The sequence below is a fragment of the Cibotium barometz genome, chromosome 54 (genome assembly GCF_041138505.1).
Source record: "Cibotium barometz isolate CiBa-2024 chromosome 54, ASM4113850v1, whole genome shotgun sequence".
In the NCBI taxonomy this organism is placed as follows: Eukaryota; Viridiplantae; Streptophyta; class Polypodiopsida; order Cyatheales; family Cibotiaceae; genus Cibotium; species Cibotium barometz.
The window spans coordinates 38,043,142-38,066,109 of NC_141099.1; the positions used below are offsets into that span (position 1 = coordinate 38,043,142).

Genomic DNA, 22,968 nt, shown 5'->3' on the forward strand with positions numbered 1-22,968 from the left:
GTCCACCTGGCCTCATTTAATTAACCAAGTCGATCCCACTTCCAGGACCCACAGAGGACATCTTAAATACATGAGACTCCACATTGCTTGCCAGTTGGTTTGGAAATAAGAGGCTATGAAAGAAAGGGTATCACCTATTTGTTTTCTCCTTAAGATCTAGTAATGCTTCGAGCCCAAGAACCGATCCCTTCACATTTTGACGGGCAATATCCATGGATCTCTGAATCCTAATCAAATACCAAAAGTCAACCATTGCAACATGTGAGTTTCAAAAAAATGTAAACAAAGTTTAGACCTAACCTTTTTCTTTGTACAAGTGATGTAACTCTTTCCAGAAGCTGCTCGACCCCCAAATCTCCCATATCAGGAGTGATATCAGTGTCATCAAAGAGCATGTCGATAATTATATCTTGAGCTACACTTGTCTCAACCTTTTTACACTTTGCATATAGGTCATGGGAAGCTCTATCTTGCACCAAAGTATGCACAAAAGTCTCATTTGTTTTCGACACCCTGCCACTGGATGCCTGTGACTACCTTGATGTATGACACATCTTGTTGTAGTAGTTCTATCTGTAGGGTAGCAATAATAAATAGAAGACTCACACATAGCCAAGCATTCTGGTAAAGTATAGCAATGTCGACAAACTAAAGTGCCGGTTTCAGAACTTAAAAACCCAATTATGGGCACCTGTTTAAGTTTTCCCTTCCATTGAGATTGATTGCTTCCCTTCGTCCGCTCATAATAAGGGCACTCCACATTACAACATCTTAGATGCCCCCCACAAGAACTACGCCTAACAACACCATCAAAACATTCCTTTGTACATGTGTTATACTCCACCCACACATGACCATCATATCTTTGCTCCATCCTAGCCATTGGCTTACCTTGTGGTGCAACAGGGAGCTCAAAAACAATATCCCCATCGTACTGTGATGGAAGTTCATCAACTTTCCTAACTTCAGATGCATTCATTAAAGCATTGAGAAGAGTGTCGTTAACATGCAATCATCTAATCAGAGAAAAGATACTGAGAACTTTATTTTCTATGGGTGTCCCTAAACTAGATAGACAGGGTTCAAGGATTGATGGAGTTCCCAAACAAGAAAAAGAGGAATTTTGTACTGATGAGAATATATGCCCACCGTCATCTCTACCATGTACAACATCCTTGGAATGTGGAGATAAAGTAGACACAGTGCATTCCCTTGGCATTGTTGCAGTAAGTTTAAATGCATAAACACCATCAGCTAGCTTGATCCTAGGCACTACATTGCTTTGATTCTCCATGGATAAGTTATTAGTACCTAAGGAGAAGTACTCTTGAAGCTCTCTCTCTGTCAAAATAACATCTTCTGAATCAAAACGGACGGATAAAATTTTCAAAGAGCCAAAGCAAAGAATATCAATGACATGCACCATGCTGCTTGCGAGATGTAGCTATTGACAAATGTCTGAAAATATATCAAGAAGGCCAACATCATTCTCACTTTTCGAGATATGAGTACTAATATTTTCCAGATATGATTGCATTTAAAACCGAATATTTGCACCACTAGTATATGTCTTTTTCAAATAACTGAAGAATGATTACGATGCATTTAATGACTATATCTCCACTACACGCTTGTAAAATCAATTCATAGCATTTCAATGCATAATATACAAATAAAAATAAATACATATATAAATAATACGTAATATATAAATAATACATAATATAATACAAATAATAAATAATACATAATATAATAGAGATTTATATATACCAATAGAGATTTATATATATAATATAATAGAGATCTATATATATAATATAAATAATACATAATATAATATAAATAATAAATAATAAATAATATAATATAAATAATAAATAATACATAATATAATAGAGATTTATATATACCAATAGAGATTTATATATATAATATAAATAATACATAATATAATATAAATAATAAATAATACATAATATACTATAAATAATAAATATATAGAAATCTCTATTATATTATGTATTATTTATTATTTATAGTATATTATGTATTATTTATTATTTATATTATATTATGTATTATTTATATTATATATATAAATCTCTATTGGTATATAAAAATCTCTATTATATTATGTATTATTTATTATTTATATTATATTATATATATAAATCTATGTATTTATCGTCTTCCCATTTCGCCGTCCAAGCTCTGGATCCATCCAAGCTCTGCATCCGCCATCCGTCCACGCTCCGCATCCACCAAGCTCTCCGTTCCCAGGTAGGCTACGGCCCCTTCCATCCCTTCCCACTCCCCTTAGCCCCTTGCCACCAAGGGGGCAAGAAAGCCCATACGCTGGCGTATGGGCTTTCTTGCCCTTGGTGGCAAGGGGCTAAGGGGATTATGTTGTTAGAAGAGGATGCAGTTGCTTGTTGTTTGCATTTCTTGACTGCATGAACACCTTGGTGAAGAGGGCCGAGAGAAGAGCCGAGAGCCGAAAGAAGAGCGTGTATTTTAGCTTGTGTGGGTCTTAGCCCAAGGGCAAGAAAACCCATACGCCAGCATGGGCTTTCTTGCCCTTGGTGGGAAGGGGCTAAGACCCATATGAGATACATCCTAGACCCGCATGCTCATAGGTAAATTTGAGTGTTAATTTGGTTAACTCAGAGTGTTCTTTTATACATGTGAATGGATAGGCTGATGCACAGTAATATATACAGTTGATATGAGTGGCTGCTGAGAGTTTGGTATACATTACTCACCTAAGAGAAGACTGTAAAGTCAAGGGCTTGCGTGTATTGTAGGGGCTTGCATAGCATGTGTGGGTCTTAGCCCCTTCCCACCAAGGGCAAGAAAGCCCATACGCCAGCGTATGGGCTTTCTTTCCCTTGGTGGGAAGGGGCTAAGACCCATACATCCTAGTGCATACAGGTGGTGAGATACATCCTAGACCCATACATCCTAGCGCATAGGGAGGGATGCCTCATAGAGGCGAAGATGTGTTGTTAAGCCATGAGTGATAATGCTGAATGGATAAATTGTGGAGTTTCTTTGTTGGGAGATTTATGGGAGAATTAGAAATGGACATGGGGAGAAAATTAGTTGCAGAAAATCCCTCTTAAACACGGTTGTTTTTGTGTATTTCAAGTCTTCATTTTGGAAGGTATTTCCAGAGATTTTTGTATACCGTAATACCTAGCTATATGCCTTGATGTGAAGATAGTTGGAAGAGTCAGCCACGGGCTTTGGTGATGCATTACTCAGCCCGATGTCATTACAAAAGTCAACAGTTGACTGCAGATCTGCATGCTCATAGGCAAATTTGAGTGTTAATTTGATTAACTCAGAGTGTTCTTTTATATATGTGAATGGATAGGCTGATGCACAGTTATATATATAGTTGATATGAGTGGCTGCTGAGAGTTTGGTATACATTACTCACCTAAGAGAAGACTGTAAATTCAAGGGCTTGCGTGTATTGTAGGGGCTTGCATAGCATGTGTGGGTCTTAGCTCCTTCCCACCAAGGGCAAGAAAGCCCATATGCCAGCGTATGGGCTTTCTTGCCCTTGGTGGGAAGGAGCTGGGACCCATACATCCTAGATCTCAAAGGCAGAATGCTCTTCCATCTCGGCCTCCGTCTCCACTCTTGGGTGGAGAGATAAGAGCTGGATCTACCCCTAGCGATCTGCACGGCTGAGGGATTAGTGAATCTAGAGAAGTACAAGGCTGTTTAGTTTTGTCCGTGGGTCTTAGCTCCTTCCCACCAAGGGCAAGAAAGCCCATACACTAGCGTATGGGCTTTATTGCCTTCCCTGTGCTCCATATGAGTTCATTATCATCAAAGGCCTGCATCAAGATGCACCGAAGGCTGCAGAGGCTACCATCCCCACATTGCAAGAGCAACTCGGAGATGTTGAGGCATGTGCAGAGCCTAGCCTCCATCCACTCCCTCGGCTCCCTCCTCCACCACATTAGATTAGAAGGTGGATGCCTTAATGGACACAGCATCTCTCTCTTGTTGATGTAAGTGAAGAGTTTGATGTTCATACTCATTGTGGGTTGCCTCTTTCTATTTACTAGCAACAAAAACCATGCGGATATTCAATGTCTAGTTTCAATTTTACTTGCAAATTTATGCATTGGCCAAGCACAAAATAGAAGCACAAAATACTAAGGGCATGGTTTCTTGCCCTTGGTGGCAAGTTGCTAAGGCCACAGATAATGAGACCTTAGCCCCTTGCCACTAATCTTATGATAGGTAAATTTATTAGGAGTGAGTAGAAGAGTTTAGGATGCTTGCCACAATGACCATGATCTTGATTACCTCATGGCCATTTTGTGGCCATGATCTTAATTTTTTGAAATGTTAGGGAATAATCATGCCTCCACGAAAGAGACAACAAGCAAAAAAACATAGGGAGTTCGGGTCTCTTACAGTAAGATTTTACATTCAATTGTTGTAGCTTTGATTTCTTGATATTTTCGTGTGAACTAATGATGCCAATGAGCAAGGAGAAAGGAGTGTGTGCATCTAGTCCTACAGCAGATGAGAGTGGCGGCGATGATTTCTCTCCTATCTAGGTTCTTGTTTGTATGCTTTTTCTAGGGTATATTTTATGTTACTTATATTGAGTTTGCCAGTTTCTAAGTTCTATGTTTTAGATGTTGTTTGTTTTGTGTTTGATTAATGTCTTCCTATGTTTCTAAAAGAAGACATAAAGAACAAGTATTGTCTCAACCCGCTAGCAGCACTATGCAGTCCATGTGTACAGTCCATTTGTAGTGAGAAAGAAGAGGAAGGAGAAAATGAGGTGGTGGAAATTATGAAAGGTGGAGATGTATTGGCTAAATGCAGGGTTTTAGATGTTTCAAGGTGCCCACCCATTCCCCTTTGTAGGATGTTTCCATACCCTAGGGTTCGAGGTTTGAGAAGCGACACTTTGCTACTCAAAATAGCCTTAAAGGGTGAAACTTACTGTCCAGAGAAGGGTATTTTCATTGCCTCTGTTGTCTCCCGTTGTGGTGTTGCAATTCCGGTGACAAGTGAGATGAGGGCTTCATGGAATGCCCACTGGTAGGCTATAGATAAAGAGTTTGAGAATGAGTTGATAACCAAGAAGGGGTTGTCTTTTCTTTCCAATAAAATGTTCTATGTGTGGGAGGGGAACCATCGCACAGTGGCTTGGATGGAGCTCATTACAGAGAAATATAAAGATGATAAAGAATGGCATTTGAGGGTCTTTAGCACTGTTGTTGATCCAACTAGACTCAGTAAAGTCTCCTTGCTTGCTGGCTTTCTTCGCATGAATGAGTAAGTTCCTCTCAAAACACAATGCGCATGTGATCCTTCTCATTAAATGCATTTGTATTAAATTTTTGTTTTTTTGGAAGCTTGAATGAGCATGCAGTCATAGTCACAAATTTGAAGGATACATTGGTCAATGCTGCAAATATTTGTGAGTGTGACATTAAATCCTATTTGCGACGAGAGAAACTTGCTAATGTGGCTAAAACCTTGGAAGCCAAAAAGAAACTTGAATCAAAGACTTCACGCCCATGGTATCCGCTGGCTAGAGAGGATTTGGCCCAGCTTGTTTACCAAGGTAGATATATATTTGGGCTCTTTCTTGTTATGAGAGGACTAGAAAGTATGGTATGCAATGATTTTCCCAAAATTTTGTAGGTTGAGTTTCAAAAGGAAGTAAGGACCAAAGTAGCTGAAGTGACAAAAGGTCTAAGTACGGAGGAGAGGGCTTTAAAAGAAAAGGAGATCTCCACTGAGTTGCGACGAAAGTACACTGGTCGTATGCAAAAAGTATTGCAATGTTTGATTTGTTTAAAATTATTATTGTTGTGTTTGTCTCCTACTAATATGAAATGGTTTTGGTGTATTTATTAGGTTTTGAATATTATTAATCCATCCCTTGGCAAGGAATGGAGAGAAACTTTGTTTTCTCTTCAATTTGATGGAACGGACACCATTGTGGGTATTGAAAAGTTTGAGTTTGATAGCAATCTCTTCTGTCAGTGCGGAGAAAAAGATAACTTGGTTGAGCTTGCTTGAGAGTTCAAGATCTGTTCGCAATACCCATGGTATGCCATCAACAAACACAGAGTTCAGAGCGTAAGAGTTTTTCACTTTTCTAGCTTTATCTCTATGCTTCATAGAAAAAAATTATCTTCGCTTTGCATGTTTTCGTGCCTTTCATTATTTCTATCATTGCAGGTGGTTGTCGAGGGAACTGTTGCTGGACATGATAGAAAAGAATGCACTTCGTTCTTTGGAGCAAGAGATAAGAATAGCAGCTACCATAGAGCATCTAATTAATTTGCCCGATGAGCCATCTCTTCATGATTACTTTGCATCCATACGATATGAGGGTAGAAAATATATTTTTGGCAACATTAAGAAAACTGGTGCTAAAGAAAAGTCCCAAAAAAAGAGGGTCAACCTATTCAGTCCCATCTTGATGCAGCCGCTTGTCGGTTGCTCTATCGGTTGGTTTTCTATTTTAATGCCTTTTGTTTGACATTGCAGTGTGTAGTTTGTGCTGGCTTGGATAAATTATCTTTGAATATTCCAGGTATTTTTTGCACTTGAGAGACCTCAAGCTGCTTGTTGATTTGCCCAAGGCTTGTAAAACATGGGTGGATATCACCAACAAAGAGTCCACTATGTATGAGGAGAATATGATTGCTCTCTCACCTTTTGAGATTGAGACATGCCCTTGGTGGATTGACATGCCCTCGCCCCATGTATTGCCAAGTGAGAAAGCTAAGTTTAAGGAATGGCAAAAATCAAAGGGAAAGGGTGCAAGTGGTGGCTGTCTGAGTCAAGGTAAAGTGGCTTCCACAATTGTCTCCTCTCTTTCCTTAAGCTTTACTTTTCTAACAAAGAAGTGGTTTTGAAGGTGATCAAATAAGGGGCAAGGAAGTGCAAAGGGGTGAGCATGCTCAAAGAGGCAAGCAAGCTCACATTAGTGAGACACAGAGTACATGTGACTTTTGCTTAATTCACTTTGCATATTCATGTCTAGCTATCTATGTTGGATACTTTATATACCTTCCTTGTAAAATAAAGATTTATGTTTCTTTGTTTGTTTTGTTTTAGATTGTGAAATTTTTGTTGATGACAATTCACCACCACTCGATGTTGGTATGCATGGTAGCTTTCATAGTGGTATACTTCTTTTTATGGATATACGCAAGTCGATTGTTTTGTATGTTATGCTTGTTGTTCATTCATTATACTTGCCGTGATTATTTAGGTCCATCCTCACGTCCTAGACCACCATCCCAAAAAGAATATGTGCCACTCTTGTCCATACAAGGGGGGGCTTCTTTGGATCGCTCTATCTTTTCATTTGGATGTGGAGATTATATTTCTATGGGTAAGGATTTTGCATCCTCTATTAGGAATGAGGATTATGCAAAGATCCATACATTTTTTTCTGAAAACAATAAATTGGGGGTGGAGTATAAGAAAAAGAAAAAGACGGTGGCATGGGCTGTTGACTTTGTGCTCTTGGATCTCCCATGCACTCTGCACATGGACGAGACGGTGTTCCATTGTGGAACAAGGTGTCGGAGGATCATATTCGGCATGGGCTTGGAGTGGCAGCAGCTTGTTTGGTGGACTCAAGATGGGTTGTTTGTCTTGCCTCCATTTCAGGTGATTCTTTCAGTCAGAAATATGTAAATAGGATTGTTAGGTACTTGTAAATAGGATTGTTAGGTACTTGTGAATAAGATTGTTAGGTAATTGTCAATGTTTAAAATGTATTTCTTTCTGTCAGGGGACTCTCCCTCATGGGTGGAGAAATATGCCCCGTGGTGTGAGCTGGACATTGTGCGTAGATTCATAGTTGAGGACTTAGCCTTCATGGATGAGATTACGATTGAGGGTATTGCCGTAGAGAAATATGCCCCGTGGTGTGAGCTGGAGATTGTGCGTAGATTCATAGTTGAGGACTTAGCCTTCATGGATGAGATTACGATTGAGGGTATTGCTATAGAGGTATTTGACATGGTTATTGACACTTAATTTTCTTGGTGCTTTGTTGTTCTTGATTAGTTTGTGACATGTCTCTATTTTTTGTCATTATTGTGCGACAGATGGATGCCTTCTACTTGTACATGCTACGACGTCAAGGCTACATGTCCTCTTTACGTCTTCAGGAGAGTGCCACATTACAACATGATCATGGTGTGCGCATGTCATTTGTCACTATTTGCTAGATGCTGTGAGGGTACTAGAGGCTGGCGAGGAGGCACATTTGAGATCAAGTGTGCAACGGAGTGTCGGATTTGTGCGATGCTTTCTGGAGGCTCTTTGTCCTCCCGGAGGATTGGCTTTGGAGATGGGTAGTGGTACAGCCCCTTTGATGCGTGCATGCACCTGGCTGCCCCTGTTATTCTTTTGATAGTGACCCTGACATTGTTGGTCGCATTCTACAACCTTTGGTAGAGGGACCTTCTGCAGGTACTAGAGATCAGTCCAGCTCAGACGAGGAGATTTCAGAGAGTGACCCAGTGGATGATGCATATGGCTGCCCTTTTGATTAGTATGATTACTAAAATTGACTTATGTTTTGTCATAGTTTGTTAAGGTTACTACTATTGACTTATTTAGGACATTATATGCACTCTAGGAGGATGATATGCTTTTGTGTGTGAGTTTTTGCCATGTGCTTTGAAATGTTAATGAAATGCGGTTATAAAATTCTTATTGTAGTGTACTACCATGTTATGCGGAGGAAGTTGCAAGGGAGATGAGCAAGGATGCCTCCTATGATACAATCAAGACAAAAACCAATAAAAGGGGAAGAGTGGGACGTTGTTTTGTAGATGATGAGTGTGGAGAAGAGAGGGTGTGAAGTGTATTGAGCTTTTGGTGTTGTGTTAAGACAATGACTATTGTGCTAAGACTATGAGTATTGTATGGGTTGGTTTCTCAAATTTGATAACCTCGGGTCTTTTAATCTCTATCATATGGTTTAATTATCAAATTTGAGCATGCATGGAGTGTTTTTTTATCGCTTCAAGTCGTGGTGTTGTAAGGTTTAAGAGTTTTCAATAAACAAGTAGAGTAGATAAGAGGTGTGATTTTGGTTCAATAGTGGTTGAATTCTATCACTTCTCGTTGTGTTGTTCCTTTTTACTGCTCCGCTTGGTCTTTGCATGCTCGGTTTCTATCTCTGCTCGGTTCATGCATGCTTGGTTTAAAGTTAAACTCCATAAAATGAAGACGGATTGTTGTAGTTGAAATGTTGGGCTGAGTCAGAAAATAAGAGAAATTCTAGGTTCTTTTCATCTATCTCTACCTTTTCCTCTATTTTACATGAATGCTCTCACTATAACAAGATGGTTCGAAGCTCATCAAGATTTAGTTTCTCCCTTTTGATTGCTATGATAAGAACAATTTGACTATGCCCCCCCCTTGTTGTGCCTATTGTTGTTGTCCCTTGACTAGCAGCTTCCTGTAGAGATTTTCTTACGATGACCTTCCTCTAATCCATGCAATATTATTGACATAAGTTATCTTGACTCCTTTGGCTCTCCTATGGCTAGTTGTGTAAATCTCTAAATATCCATATATATCCATACCCATTTTCATTCACCAACATAGAACTTTGTTGGACTTAATTTTTGAGAGTAAGTATCCTCAATATTCTTCTTGACTCATATGTACCTTTCAAGTATTTCTAAACATCCATTGGTGTATCCAACAAGCCACTTATTTAACTCAAGATAATGTCTTGTACATTCATTTACATGAGATGCAATGCATATTTTTGCTCCTTGTCCCACTCATGTATTCTAAATTCATGAATGAGTCTTCTTTATCTATCTAATGGTTATTTCCTAATCATCATTAATGACTACGATGTCCTCCATATTCTAAGCTTCCACATGTCATAGTTTCTTGTATTCAGTTTAGAACTAGACTCAAGTTGTGTATTTGAGCTTGCCATAACTTTTATTTGATTCTTTATCATTTATGAATAATATGAGTTTTTTTATCTCTTCACCTCCTTTGCAAAACCTACATCGTTATAAATTGACTTTCACCAACCCCACTTTGTTTTTCAACTCAACGCGAGGGTATGTAGGGGCCTGTCAAAGCTCACACATAGCTTATGGAAACCCTAAGCGAGGACATTGATAGCACACTCGTAGTAAAAACCATGGAAACGACTTTGAAGGTTGAAAAGGAAAGCGGGACTAGCGTTGAAGAGGTATTGATGAGGTTTCTTCAGAGAAAATCTCTAGATCTACCCAAAAACAAAGAAGCATGCTTCTTAAAGAAGTTGACAAGGAAGCAAAGAAGTTATCTCAAGAAGAAGAACAAATCGAGGAGGATGTGTAAAAAATTCTTGAATATTTTAAAACTTCCAGCATTGGAGAGCATTCAATATTAGGGAGGGACCCTCATAGATGATTTGATATTGGTAAACCCATCAATGTCTTGACCAAGTCAATACCAGAGTCCATGCACATCAAATGTTAATAAGTAGTCACCTATAGTGCCAAGGATGCATGAATCAACTATAGGAGTGATGTGTGTGGAAGACAAAGCTTTAACAAAAGGATTGAGCATAGGGGTGGCATCTAACTCATGGAAGAGCACTCATGATGGACCCATGTTGGTGTCTGGTCAAGACCCAACACTTACATGGTTCCAGACCACCTAGTCGGCCTGCATTAGATTCAATTGTGCCCAATGCAATAAGCCAATGCTGCTAGCACATTGAGCGACCTGTATGCCTAAGCTTGGAGAGTTAAGAAAGTTAGTTCCTAGGTCTATCATGATTCTAGACAAGAGTTTACGTTCAAACAAGAATGCACTTAACACAGAATGGCACAGAATAGCAAAGCTATGCAAATCAGAATAGAGACAACTTGGTAGAAACTAGCCCATGTGGCATTCTTCATTATTAGCTTGAACCCTCCATAGTACAATGCAATGCCTTGGCAAAAGCTCAGGTTATGATCTTGTCACTCAACTATCCCTTTAGTTCCTTATCCTCTAATCCACACACATCCGAATAATTTCCGCCTACATCTAGGTACTACCCATTTCCAAGAAACCATACAAGGTTTTTCAAATGATAAGACTCAAATAATAATAGGTTGTTACACAATGGCACAGTTTGGGCAACAACCAAACGGGCTGGTTGGCTGCCGCCAACACCTAGTGATCACAGTGGACATTGGCAACGAAGCCCACAGTTGTTGTTGCTTTGAAAGGTTGCATCCAGATTGCCTCTAACTCTAGACCTTGTAGTCCAGACAGTATGGCTTGTTCCATACCCATTCTTCTGGTTCTGCTTCTGTTGTGATGCCCCTTAATACAAACTTGATTGGGAGGTCTTAGGCATACCATTTTCTTGCTCCTCATCCATGCATGCCCCAAAACTGTCCTTTCATCCACCCGTGTGAACTGTATGTCTATGGGACACGCCTCCAGGTACTTTTCCTTTACCCTTTTCATTACATCTATGGCCATGTTGATTGGAAAGGTGTGGGGCTTTGTCTATTCTCGAGTGATGGTGTAATCTTCAAAGATGGTTTGTTGAGGCTCTCTTGGCCCTCTTCTCGTGTCCCAACTCCATTTCCACCCATAGGGTGGTATGCCTGATGCTTTTGACTTAGGCACCCCCGTTTCTCTGTCTACTAGGTGACTCCGCTAGTGAGAGGCACTAGCAGTGTTTCTCTTTGAGTGAGTTCTTGTCTCCTCACTTGGATCCACAAGTCATAAGAGCCCACTTCTTCCCCGCAGGGGTTTCGTCCTTGTCCAACTCTGCTGCTACCTAGGAGTTTCTCTGGCATTGTCTCGTCACTCACCACCTTAGGCACTTCCAACTAGCTCAAGAATTTAGCAATTTCATCCCAGTTGGAGGGCATGATGGCACCCAACTGCTGTGCCATCTAGATGAGATTCTACATACATTTAAGGGTGGTATCTGTCTAAGTCACTAAAGATTTTCTGGCCCATTTCTTATTGCAATTTTTGTTACATGTCCTCCCTTACCCTTTTTCTCTTTTGGCCCATCTTTGGAAGTCTTGAAGCATTTGTTCCTTGGAATACACTTCCTCCGCATGACCTTTCTTCATGGCCTCCATTTGATTTGCTTTTTTCCTAAGGTCAGCATTAACTGTAGTCAAAGAGACATTTAGCTCATTTACGGTCATCTTCCCACCTTCCACTTTCTTTTTTCAGCACCTTGATGGTCTTGCCATATTGTTTTTGATGTTCTTTGAATTCTCCAACTAGCACCTCCACTTCTTCTGTGTCTGGACTCTAAGAAATGCCTCATCATTCTTCTAGTTTCTTTGTGGCTTACCATGCATGCTCTTTAAATTTATTCTCAGGGATGAGATCCATTGTTGATCCAGTCCATAGAACTATCTTTTCCCCCTTCGAGTTACATAGTTAGCTTTTTCCCTTCTCCTTTCAGAACTATAAATATCTTTTTCTACACTTCAATTTCTTGCCTCAATTGCTCATTTTCCTTGTGCAGCTCCTCTTCTTTGTCGGCACCTCCTCTACTACTACTGTCAGCTTCTTTGCCCCCTCCATTGGTGGGCTGGTGCTTCCAAATCTTTTGCTGGTTCTGGTTTTGCTTTGCTATATCGGGACCGGATCTAGATTTCTGGACCCTCCATCCGGATTTCTACCACTTGACTGGTGGGGAGGCAACTATTTGTAGGAAGGTGTGGGGGCTTGCATTACTACTATTAGCTTTTCCACATAAGCTCCCCACTCCTCCTTAAGGTCATCCACTACATGACCTTCCCACTACTCCATTCTCTCTGCGTCCAGCTCATACACTTCTCGGAATTCTTTTGCACCTAGAACTGCCAATCTGGATTTTGTCTTCACACACCAGCTCCACTTTATATATGCCATCCCTATTGTGGACGTCTCTTATGATTCTAATGTGCTCTTCAGCGGATTAGGGTGACTTGTCCTTCTTCTCTAGCTTGATTTTCTATGGCCCTATCCAATTCCTCTTGCATTTGCACAGTCTCTTGGTCTTTCTTGGCCATCTTCTCCTTCATTTCCTCCATCTCCTTCTTCATGTCTTTATTGGCCTATTGGAGCTCCTGGATCTATTTTTGCATTTCATCCAATTGACGGCCTCCTTTCGTCCTTCTCCTACACAGCTCTTCCTGAAGGGGTTCTTGGTGGCTCATCACTATCTACAGGGCATTGTCCTTCTCCTTAATGAGAGATTGTAGATTTGTCATCTCCTTTAGCCTATCGTTCATGCATCATTGAAGGTAGTTTAGGGCTCCTTGCATCCATTTTGTCTCGATGGTGTGTGAAAAACTTGCCTGTGCTTGTAATGTTTGAGCACCCGTAGGTGCAAAGAGTCCTGGCTATATGGAGGCTGTGTCCCCAGCTATAGATTGGTGGTGGAGGTATCCTCCTGTTGGCTACTGCTCTACCCTTTGAGATAGCACTAGCTTGACTATGTTAACCAAGTCCTCCTTTAGTTGTCGGCCCACCGCTTGGTGCTTCCATCACCCTCTGCTCGCCCCCTCCTTGGCAATCTTCCCCCTCCTTGGCAATCTTCCCCTTTTTGCTACCATTCTTTTTCTCTCCAAATTCAACTTCTCTCTTTTGTCCCCTTTCCCAAAGATGCCATGTCCTGAGGCTTTTTTCCATATTCAAAAGTTTATTGGTCCTAAGGCTTTCTTGGTGCATTCTCCTTGGGGACCTCCTCATCTTTTTCAACTCCAGGTTGTGCCTTTCCTTTAAATAAAGCATCTAGGTATGAGCCAATCTTTGTTTTGGTATTGGGGACTGGTGAGATTCTCTATTTATCCTTTGAGGTTGTGATATAATACTTTAGCCCAAGCCACTCTCGTTCCAGCTTCGATGACCTTCACCACCCTAAAGGTCTTTCTAGACATGCAATACGGTGTGTGGGTGAGATTTATCATCTCCACCACAAAGCGCATCTGCTTCTGCCTATCCTCATCTTTTATGCTTGTTATTTTATATTCCTTGGCACTTCCCTCTAGCATATCAAATTCCTTGATCAAGTCATCATCCTCCGTTGGCTTGATCTCCACTTCTCCTTTAGCCGGCAAGTTGAACACCTCGGCTACATATAAAGGATTGAATTTTTTTATCTCACCTAAGGGTAGCGTAATGATGTTTGATTTTTGGAGCTTCTCCAACTGCTCCCAGGATCTGAAATTGTGTTGGAGCTCCTCCCATAGAAGCTCCGAAAATTTCTTCAGTCCCATCTTCTATAGCCATTCCACATGCTTGTCTATCTCCTTGTACAGGGTGGACAAGAGATACTCGAATTACACCATCATGTAAGACATGAAATAGCTAGGGTTGAGAGATAAAAGGTGAGGGTTAGATAAGAGCTTAGCACAGAGTATGTTGGAGGCACAGTGCAATAGAGAGTTTTTGCACAATAGGGACATGCAAATTAGTCCTTTGATAGAAAGTGGTGTGATTCTCAACCATTGTTGTGGCGCATGTCTCCCCATGGTACGGCCATAAATTCTTGATATATTCATGAATCTCCCTCATTCTTTTTAAATTCTGTCTATGAGTGCCTACTGCACAAGCCATAAGGTGATTAATGGCCAATTTGATGTGGGGCAAAAGTGATGTGATGCCTCTCCCTTTCCATCCATGCATCCTTTTTCGGGGTGACATCGATTTTCCCGCTACCTCCACACTATTGCCAGCTCTGTCATAGTTATGTGTGAACATTGAGATCACATTTACATAGACAGTTCCTATTTTTAGATTTTTTTCTTTTCCATTTTTGTTCTCTCCAGAATCTTACCCCACTTCTGATTCCTGATCCTGATTGGACATGGATTCTTCTTGTTAGGAATTCTCTAGATCTGGACACGCTTTTCCTACTGGGGTTCCTTTTGTACTGGCATCCGCCCATGATAAGGCTTCAGCCATACCTGTTTAGCTATTTCTTTAGCCTTTCCCCATCTAGGCTTGCCAGTTTGAAGGTTCCCGTTCCCATTTTCGTGACAATTCTGAATGGGCCAATCCATCTCATCTTTAGCTTTTCTAGTTAAGGTCCCATTCTTAATGAGAATAGTAGGAATACATCTCCTTCTTTAAAGATCTTGAACTTTGTGTTTTGGTCCACATGGAGCTTTATCCTCTTCTGTAAAATCTCATTCATCCACGTACTATGCAGTATTTTTTCATCCAATCGAAGGAGTTGCTCAATTTTGTGCAGTTGTGACTTTTCGATGGAGAGAGTCTTTTTGCCACTACTATGTTGAGGCTTTGTGTGAGGAACTCCATGGGCACTACTGCTTCCAATCCATACACTATGTTGAATGGCATAAATCCTGTTGCTTTTTTGTGTGAGGACTCCATCAGCATACTTCTTCCAATCCATACACCATACTGAATGGTGTAAGTCTTGTTGCATTCTTGTAAGTTGTTTTGAAGGCCCACATTGTTGAATGCAGTTTCGTGTCCCAATTGATCTTGTTTTCATTTACCATCTCGACCAAAATTCCTTTCAGCATTTTGTTTGGTGGATTTTGCTGCCTGACCATTTGCCTTATATATGATCATATGTTTCTCTGTCAACTTCTTAATCACTTTGTTGAGAAAGTGTCTCCCTTGGTTTGACTATCTCTATTGGGCATCTGAATCGTATCATGATAGTTTCATATACAGAAACTTTGCTATACTCATGATGCCTTTTAGAGCCTTAGCTTCTATCCATTTCGTGCAATAATTTGTAGCCACCAGTATGTATTTGTTCTATGTTCTCTAAGCTGTTGGCTTGAATGGGCCCACAAAGTCCAGACCCAAGTTTTGGAATGGCTCAAGTGGCAGTCTTAGGGTGGGAGGCATTCTGTCTACATCATTTGGTTAGCCTAGCCTAGCATGTACACTTATGTTGGGTTTTCACTTATCTTTTGTAGCCTTTGTCTGAGAGTGAGAAGAAAAAGAAGATTTCAGCCTTCCATCTTTTGTGTGTGTTATCCTTTGTTGTGTGAGTGTGTGTGCTTGCAAGAGCTCAAGCTCTCTCTTCTCCCCTAATATTTTCATGGTATTAGAGCCTAGGTCAAGCTAAGGAGAGCTGAGTGGCAAGAAAAGTAAAGAGAATGCGGGGAGAGAGAGAGCTTGAGTTCCTTGCAACAAGCAAACACACACAAACAAACAAGATGGATGGCTAAGCGGCAACAAAAGTAAAGAGAATGCAGGGAGAGGGGAGAGCTTGAGTTCCTTGCAAGTAAAAACACACAGAAAAGAGAGATGGATGGTTGAATTTGCTTCTATCTTCTTCTCTTCTCTACAACCGTAATACTCTCCTACAATAATATATAATGGTGGATCCATAGTGTGAACTTGACTATATGAGCTCGTGCTATAACTATGCCATAACTCTAGTACTCCAAAGTGGTTGTCACATAGCATGTCATTCATTGGCGGTATATCAAAACCATAATCTCACCAACCATGCCAATGGCATAAGTGCAGAAGCTATTACCCATACGGATTGTCAATGTCCACACAGCACTAGTTGAGCTCGATATCTCAACACTCCTCCTTGAGCTCGACTTTGCACATGCACACCACTCTATTAGGCATTTTGGCCACTAAATGGGACTCTTCTCTCATGCCTCAAGGAGCCTAAATTGATTTGAATTAAAACAATCATTTAGAAAGCGTCTCAAGCTTGAGAGGGGTTGAGAAGAAGAAAGCCATTGATGAAATTGAAATAAAACCATTGAATCCATCTTACCTCTAAGATTGGCTTGATTCTTTCTTTAGTAGTGAAGCCCCCAACCAATCAATTGGTTTTAGCAAGAGGAGAAGAGAACTCCAAGAGTTGTTGAAGAGAGAGAGAAGCTCCAAGCTCTCCACAAGAAGAGGAAAATTAAGGGATAATAGAAAATGTGATTATTTTATTATAATATTGGCATGGTATAGCTCACAGATGAGAATACAAAGGAATGAGGGTTTATTTATAGGTGAGGGAGGCCTCTAACTAAGTCCAATTGGGTTCTACAGCTTTCCAGTTTCAGTTTGTTGACTCAATTTGGACAAGATTTGGACTAGTTTGGCTCCCTTTTTAATCTAGTTTGTTCCAGGAGAGAGGAGAGAAAAAAATATCACATTTTTTGGATTAAAAAACTCAAGTAATCACGAAGAAAAGGCGTTTCCTTGATGTGGCATTATCTCCTTATTACTGAGGTATCAAAAATACATCATTTCCTCTAAATATCTCATTTTTTTACTAATATCTCTTAATTTTTATCTAATAAACCTTGTACTCAATCAACTCTTTATCTTATGTGATCATTTACTCATTTTTGGATATTTTCTTTTATTCTTTGGATTTACCATGTCCCAACACTTGGATTAATCTTATTGGCCCATAGGAACCTTAATTGGACCATAATTCAATTTTTTTTGAAAATCTGGACCCTTAGGCTAAGGTCTTTAACACATCTTTTAAATTGATTCCCAATGCACATTAGAGAATTTATTTTGAATTTCTATTTAATTGGACCATAATTCAATTTTTTTTGAAAATCTGGACCCTTAGGCTAAGGTCTTTAACACATCTTTTAAATTGATTCCCAATGCACATTACAGAATTTATTTTGAATTTCTATTTTAGGGAATTATATTTTAGACATTAAGAGAATTTTTAGTTCTAAAAATATCTCAACATTGAATTACCTCTCTCTATAATTTTTCTTCTCTTTAGGCAAAAATAATATTTTCTTGCATTCAGAAATAGGGAATGATTACAGGGGATTGAGGTAAAAACTTATTCATTATTCAGGGTGAGAAGGAATCTTACATCCTCTCCCACTTTCAAAATGCGAGATGTCCTCATCTCGCAAAGTGGGGGTAATCTTTTACCAAATCTTCTTCTTTCTCCCAGGTGGCGTCTTCTAGAGGGAAGAACTTCCACTTGACTAAAAACTCTCTGAGGACTCTGCTCCTGAGAACCTTCTCCCAAATGTCAAGGATTTCTTTAGGTTGGAGTACCATCTAGCCTTGAGTCAGAGAAATCAATTATTCATCATCAAGCATGTGACTCGGGCTGGGTACATATTTCTTAAAACACCATATTAGTGAATTTGGGAATTTTCCAATTCCCATTTTTGAATACTTAAAAAAGGGGACATGGATAACATGTTTGTTTCTCAAGACCCTATCATATGACCTATCGTTGGAAAGCGCTTGAAAAATGGAATCTAAAGAGCTATAAAGCGCTCATTCTGGATTAGTGGTGTTCAAGTTATGGTTAATCCAAACTTTTGACCACGTGTCCCAAACTTATGAAAAATTCCCATATTCCCCAATATGGTGTTTTAAGCAAACTAACATGGAATACATTATGTACCTTGAGGTGGGGAGGCAGAAGAAGTTTATAAGCTAGATCACCTACTTTCTTTATAACAGCATACCATCTACAGTATCTGGGAGAGAGCTTCTTGTACTTCCCTAAAGATAAGGCACTTCTTTTTGGTCGTACTCGAATGAAAACCATATTTCATTCTTCAAACACTCTCTTTGATCTCTTTTTATCTGCATACTGCTTTTGCCTATCCTAGACAACCTTAATATCTTTACTGATTGATTACATTTGCTGGTCCATGTCGAGTCCATGTCATCAAGCATTTGTCTGGACATTTTGACTCTGATCAATGGATCGGTCCAAGTCAATGGTGTAAGGCAATCTTGTCCATACAGAGCTTTGAAAGGGCTCATACCAATGCTTCGATGACAAGAAGCATTATAAGCAAATTCTTGACCAGGTGCAAATGGCTTAACCACTTCTTGGGTTCCCTGCCATAACATGATTGAAGGATATCTTCAATTACCTGATTCACTCTTTCAGTCTGGCCATCTGTTTTTCGGGGTGATAGGTTGTACTGAGATCCAAGAAAGTTCCTGCTTCTTTGAAGAATGCAGTCCAGAATTTTGATGTGAATTTGGGATCCCTGTCACTTACTATCCTCCTAGGGGTAAGCTATGCAATCTGAATATCTCTTTGAGGAAAACTTTGGCAACATTCACTGTAGTGTTTGTTTCTTTCACTGGAATCAAATGGGAAACTTTGGTTAGTTGGTCAACTACCACAGAAATGGAGTTGTAACCTGATTGCACTGAAGGTAGTCCAGTGACAAAATCCATACTGATACATTCCCACTTCATCTATGGAATGTCTAGGGATTGCAGTTTTCTTGGCATCTTGACTCTCTCTGCCTTGACTCTCTAACACATTAAGCATTGCCGTACATGATCAAGTACATCCTTTTTGAGTCCTGACCAGAAGAAGCTTTTCTTCACAGACATATAGATTTTTACATGATCAAGTACATCCTTTTTGAGTCCTGACCAGAAGAAGCTTTTCTTCACAGACATATAGATTTTTATAAACCTTAGATGTCCAGCTATCAGGCTATCATGGGCTTCTCTTAGAATCCTTCCCTTTATTCCCTCATCATTGGGACCGCATAGCTGATTATTGTAATACATGCATCCTTCATCCAATTTGTACCCAAGAACTTGACTCATTTCCTGAGGAGTCTTGCTTTCCTGCATCAGAAGGGTAGCAATAGGGGCAAAGAATAAGTCCTACATGATTCTCTCCCTTGCTTCATTGATCAATGGATTTGGCACCACTGTAATTGCAAGCAAGAAGGCTTTCGTACTAAGCGCATTTGCTACCACATTTTCTTTCCCTGGCCAATACTTGATTTCAAAATCAAATTTCTGCAGGGTCTGCATCCATCTCCTTTAACGCATGTTGAGATCCCTTTGGGTGAAGATCCACTTGAGACTTTGATGATCTATCATCAAGGTGAACCTCTATCCCAAAAGATAATGTCTCCACAACTTTAGAGCATAAACTATTGAAAGTAACTCCAGGTCATGGACGACATAATTTCTCTCATGTGTTCTGAGCTTTTTGGATTCATAGGCCACTGTATGACCTTCCTGCATAGAGCACCGCGCCTAAGGTGAAACCACTGGCATCAGTAACCTCAAAAGGTTTGGTAAAATCTGGCAATTTAAGGACAGGGTTGGTTACTAAGGCTATCTTCAGCTTATCAAAGGCACTCTGACACATAGCAGACCACTGAAATAGGGTACTCTTCTTGAGAAGGTTAGTTAAAGGGGATACTATCTGAGAATACCTGGGTATATATATCCTATACCATCTGACTAATCCTAGGAATCCTCTGACTTCTTTTACCATCATGGGTTTTGGTCACGGTTTTGGCCACTCTACGACTGCTTGGGTCTTTGCGGGGGTCAGGAGAAATCCCGTCTTTAGACACTATAAATCCCAAGTATTCCACCTGGTCAACAGACAAAGAACACTTGCTCTTTTTTGCAAAGATTTGGTGCTTCCTTAGGATCTCCAGGACCTTGCGCACATGATCTTCATGATCAGCTGCATTCTTCGAGTACACCAAGAAATCATCAAAGAAGACAAGAACAAAATCATCCAAGTATTCTCTAAGAATATCCTGCATAAGATGATTAAACATCACCGGGGCAATACAGAGTCTTAACATTCCATCTTTCTTCTTTTGAAAGAGAACGTGTGCACCCCAAGGTGAAACACTGGGTCTGACAAATCCCTGCTCTAACAGTTGTCTTAACTACTCAAGTTCTATGGCTTTAGGGACTGCCATTTTATATGCACATTGGGCTACTGGCTGAGCTCCAGGGGTTAACTCAATCTCATGATCTACTTCGTGAGTCGGAGGCATCTCAATCATCTCTTCAGGGAATGCATCTGCATACTCACTTAACCACTCTAGTTCGTTAGCCTTGCATTTTATGTCTACAGGATTCATCTTAATAGCATAAACAACTTGCCTCTTTCTGAGCCCTTTTAACAATTTAGAAGCCTTAATTGCAGCACTGGGGATCTGGAAATTCCAGTTTCTTGAACTTTATTTCCGTGAAGGTCAAGGAAAGAGATGGTTCCATTATGACAATGAATGTCAGCCTGATTCTTATATGGAGCCAATCCATTCAAAGGATTCCATCATAGATTCCCAAGAGATGGTTCCATTATGACAATGAATGTCAGCCTGATTCTTATATGGAGCCAATCCATTCGAAGGATTCCATCATAGATTCCCAAGGGTAGGACTCTGAAAGAATTGGCAATCTGTTATGATCCCATCTAGACTAAACTCAATAAGGTCTATCTCAAGGTGTGTGAAAAGAATCTTTCCACTGGACAATTCCACTTGCATAGGTTTCCCTGATTTTTGATTTAGGACTAACGCAAACATCCTAGGGAAATAAAAGAATGAGTACTACCTGAATCAATCAAAACCTTGAGTTGCTTACCCTGGTACTCTGCTAGTGTCTAGAGGATTGAGAATTGAAGATTCTATCCCTGATGCTCAATTGTAGCATAGATATGTCCTTTTTCTTCCTCCACTTCCTTAGCTATAGTGATGGCTCTAGCTGCTGCAGTCTGAGGTGGAACTCTCTCTCTTTGGTTTTCCCAATTCTGGGAGGAACTTTGGAGACTACTTTGCATGGAGGCTACAAGCTAAGCTGGCACTCTTCTCTGAGGTTGCCCTGATTTTGGCATGGGGGACCCTGATTAGACTGATATGAAGGAGTCTGTCTCTGAACTCTCGGACCCTAGCTTCCTTGGCCCATAGAAGGAGATGGGCAATCCTTGAGTTGGCGCCCAATCCCCTGGCATCCGAAACACCTGTTCTCACATCGAAGCTCTTCCCTCTAAGAGCTTCGAGGAAAATGTCTTCCTTCATTCTTGAAACTTCTTGTCTCCTGATTCTTATTGGGACCTTGGTGTCTCTTTAGAGGTGGAAGGTTGGAAGAACTTCCCGGTGTTTGGAATCTCTTGAAGGATTAGGGAGCTAGCTTTGGTGGGACTTTAACGATAAAGGCTTTGGCGAAGTCCTTCCCATCCTTACAGCTTCAGCCACCACGGAAACCGGCTTGGCATTCTTGACCAGGGTGTCCAAAGGTTCGTTCATTCCTCGAATGAACCTGGCCATGAGTTGCTCTTCATCTAGCGATGGTGAGTACTTGAGGAGAAGAGCAAATACCTGGTGATATTCTTCAATAGTTTTGTTCCCCTGGTTTAACTCTAGGAATTCATTCATCTTGGTTTCTAAAAATCCGGGGGGACAAAATCTCTTCCTTAGATAAGCTTTGAGATCATTCCAAGACTGGGTGTTTCTATCAAGCTAGTTGGTATCGCAATGGTTTCTCCATGCCACCCTGGTTGTTTCCACAATCTTCAGCCTTGCGAGATCCATTTTGCTCCTCTCGTTGTATCCGGTGACATCAAAATATTCCTCCATGGCCTTGATCCACTTCTCCACAGCCTCGCCCAAGTTCTCCCCTTCACCCTTGAAGGGACCTAGCTGAGTTCTGTGAAGGGTCTTGCGAACATCGAGGTCAAGCTCTTCCTCATCTTCTCTGAGAGGACCTGGCTTTCGACCACAGTTTTCTCGCCTCATGACTTTGCTAAAAATGATACATTATTAAATTTTTATTTTGATTTCGTCAAACCAGATCCTAATACTTAAGAGGTTCAGAAAATAATTGCTTAAACAAGATAAACGATCTTATTGGAGATCCATGACATATGTCCGAGGAACAGATCTTGTTTCTTCAATTCGTCATATAATAAACAATCACTTATATAACAGGGAATTTTCCACAAAACATTTCTTTATTTATATAAATGTTGCAATATGTACATAGAGCATCTCGGCTCCAAAAAGTCAAAATCTCCGCAAAAAATGCATAAGACGGCGATACTGGGCTACAGACATGCCCCGATACAAATGTTCCCTCACTGCCAAAGGAGCTACTATCTTACTACTTGGGATAAAACACCTAAGAAGTCTACAAATATGGCAGGAAAGTCTGAAATCTCGAGGTGTGGGGTGATACTATAGAATAACACCA

At 40.3% G+C, this 22,968-nt stretch overlaps 1 protein-coding gene across 1 annotated transcript; it reads left to right on the plus strand.

The window, feature by feature from the left end:
- The first annotated feature begins 6,012 nt into the window (after positions 1 to 6,012).
- Positions 6,013 to 6,693, plus strand: LOC147608118 (uncharacterized). Its single transcript, XM_086789674.1, has 3 exons — positions 6,013 to 6,129; positions 6,232 to 6,503; positions 6,590 to 6,693. Exons 1-3 carry the CDS (start codon positions 6,101 to 6,103, stop codon positions 6,604 to 6,606), a joined length of 318 nt encoding a protein of 105 aa, XP_086645800.1. The 5' UTR covers positions 6,013 to 6,100; the 3' UTR covers positions 6,607 to 6,693.
- Positions 6,694 to 22,968: the final 16,275 nt, after the last annotated feature.

Excerpts from the sequence above, each read along its gene's own strand:
- LOC147608118 (XM_086789674.1), top strand. The coding sequence starts at position 6,101 with ATGCCATCAACAAACACAGAGTTCAGAGC. Across the intron at positions 6,130-6,231 it reads ACAAACACAGAGTTCAGAGC|GTGGTTGTCGAGGGAACTGT; the intron begins GTAAGAGTTTTT and ends CTATCATTGCAG.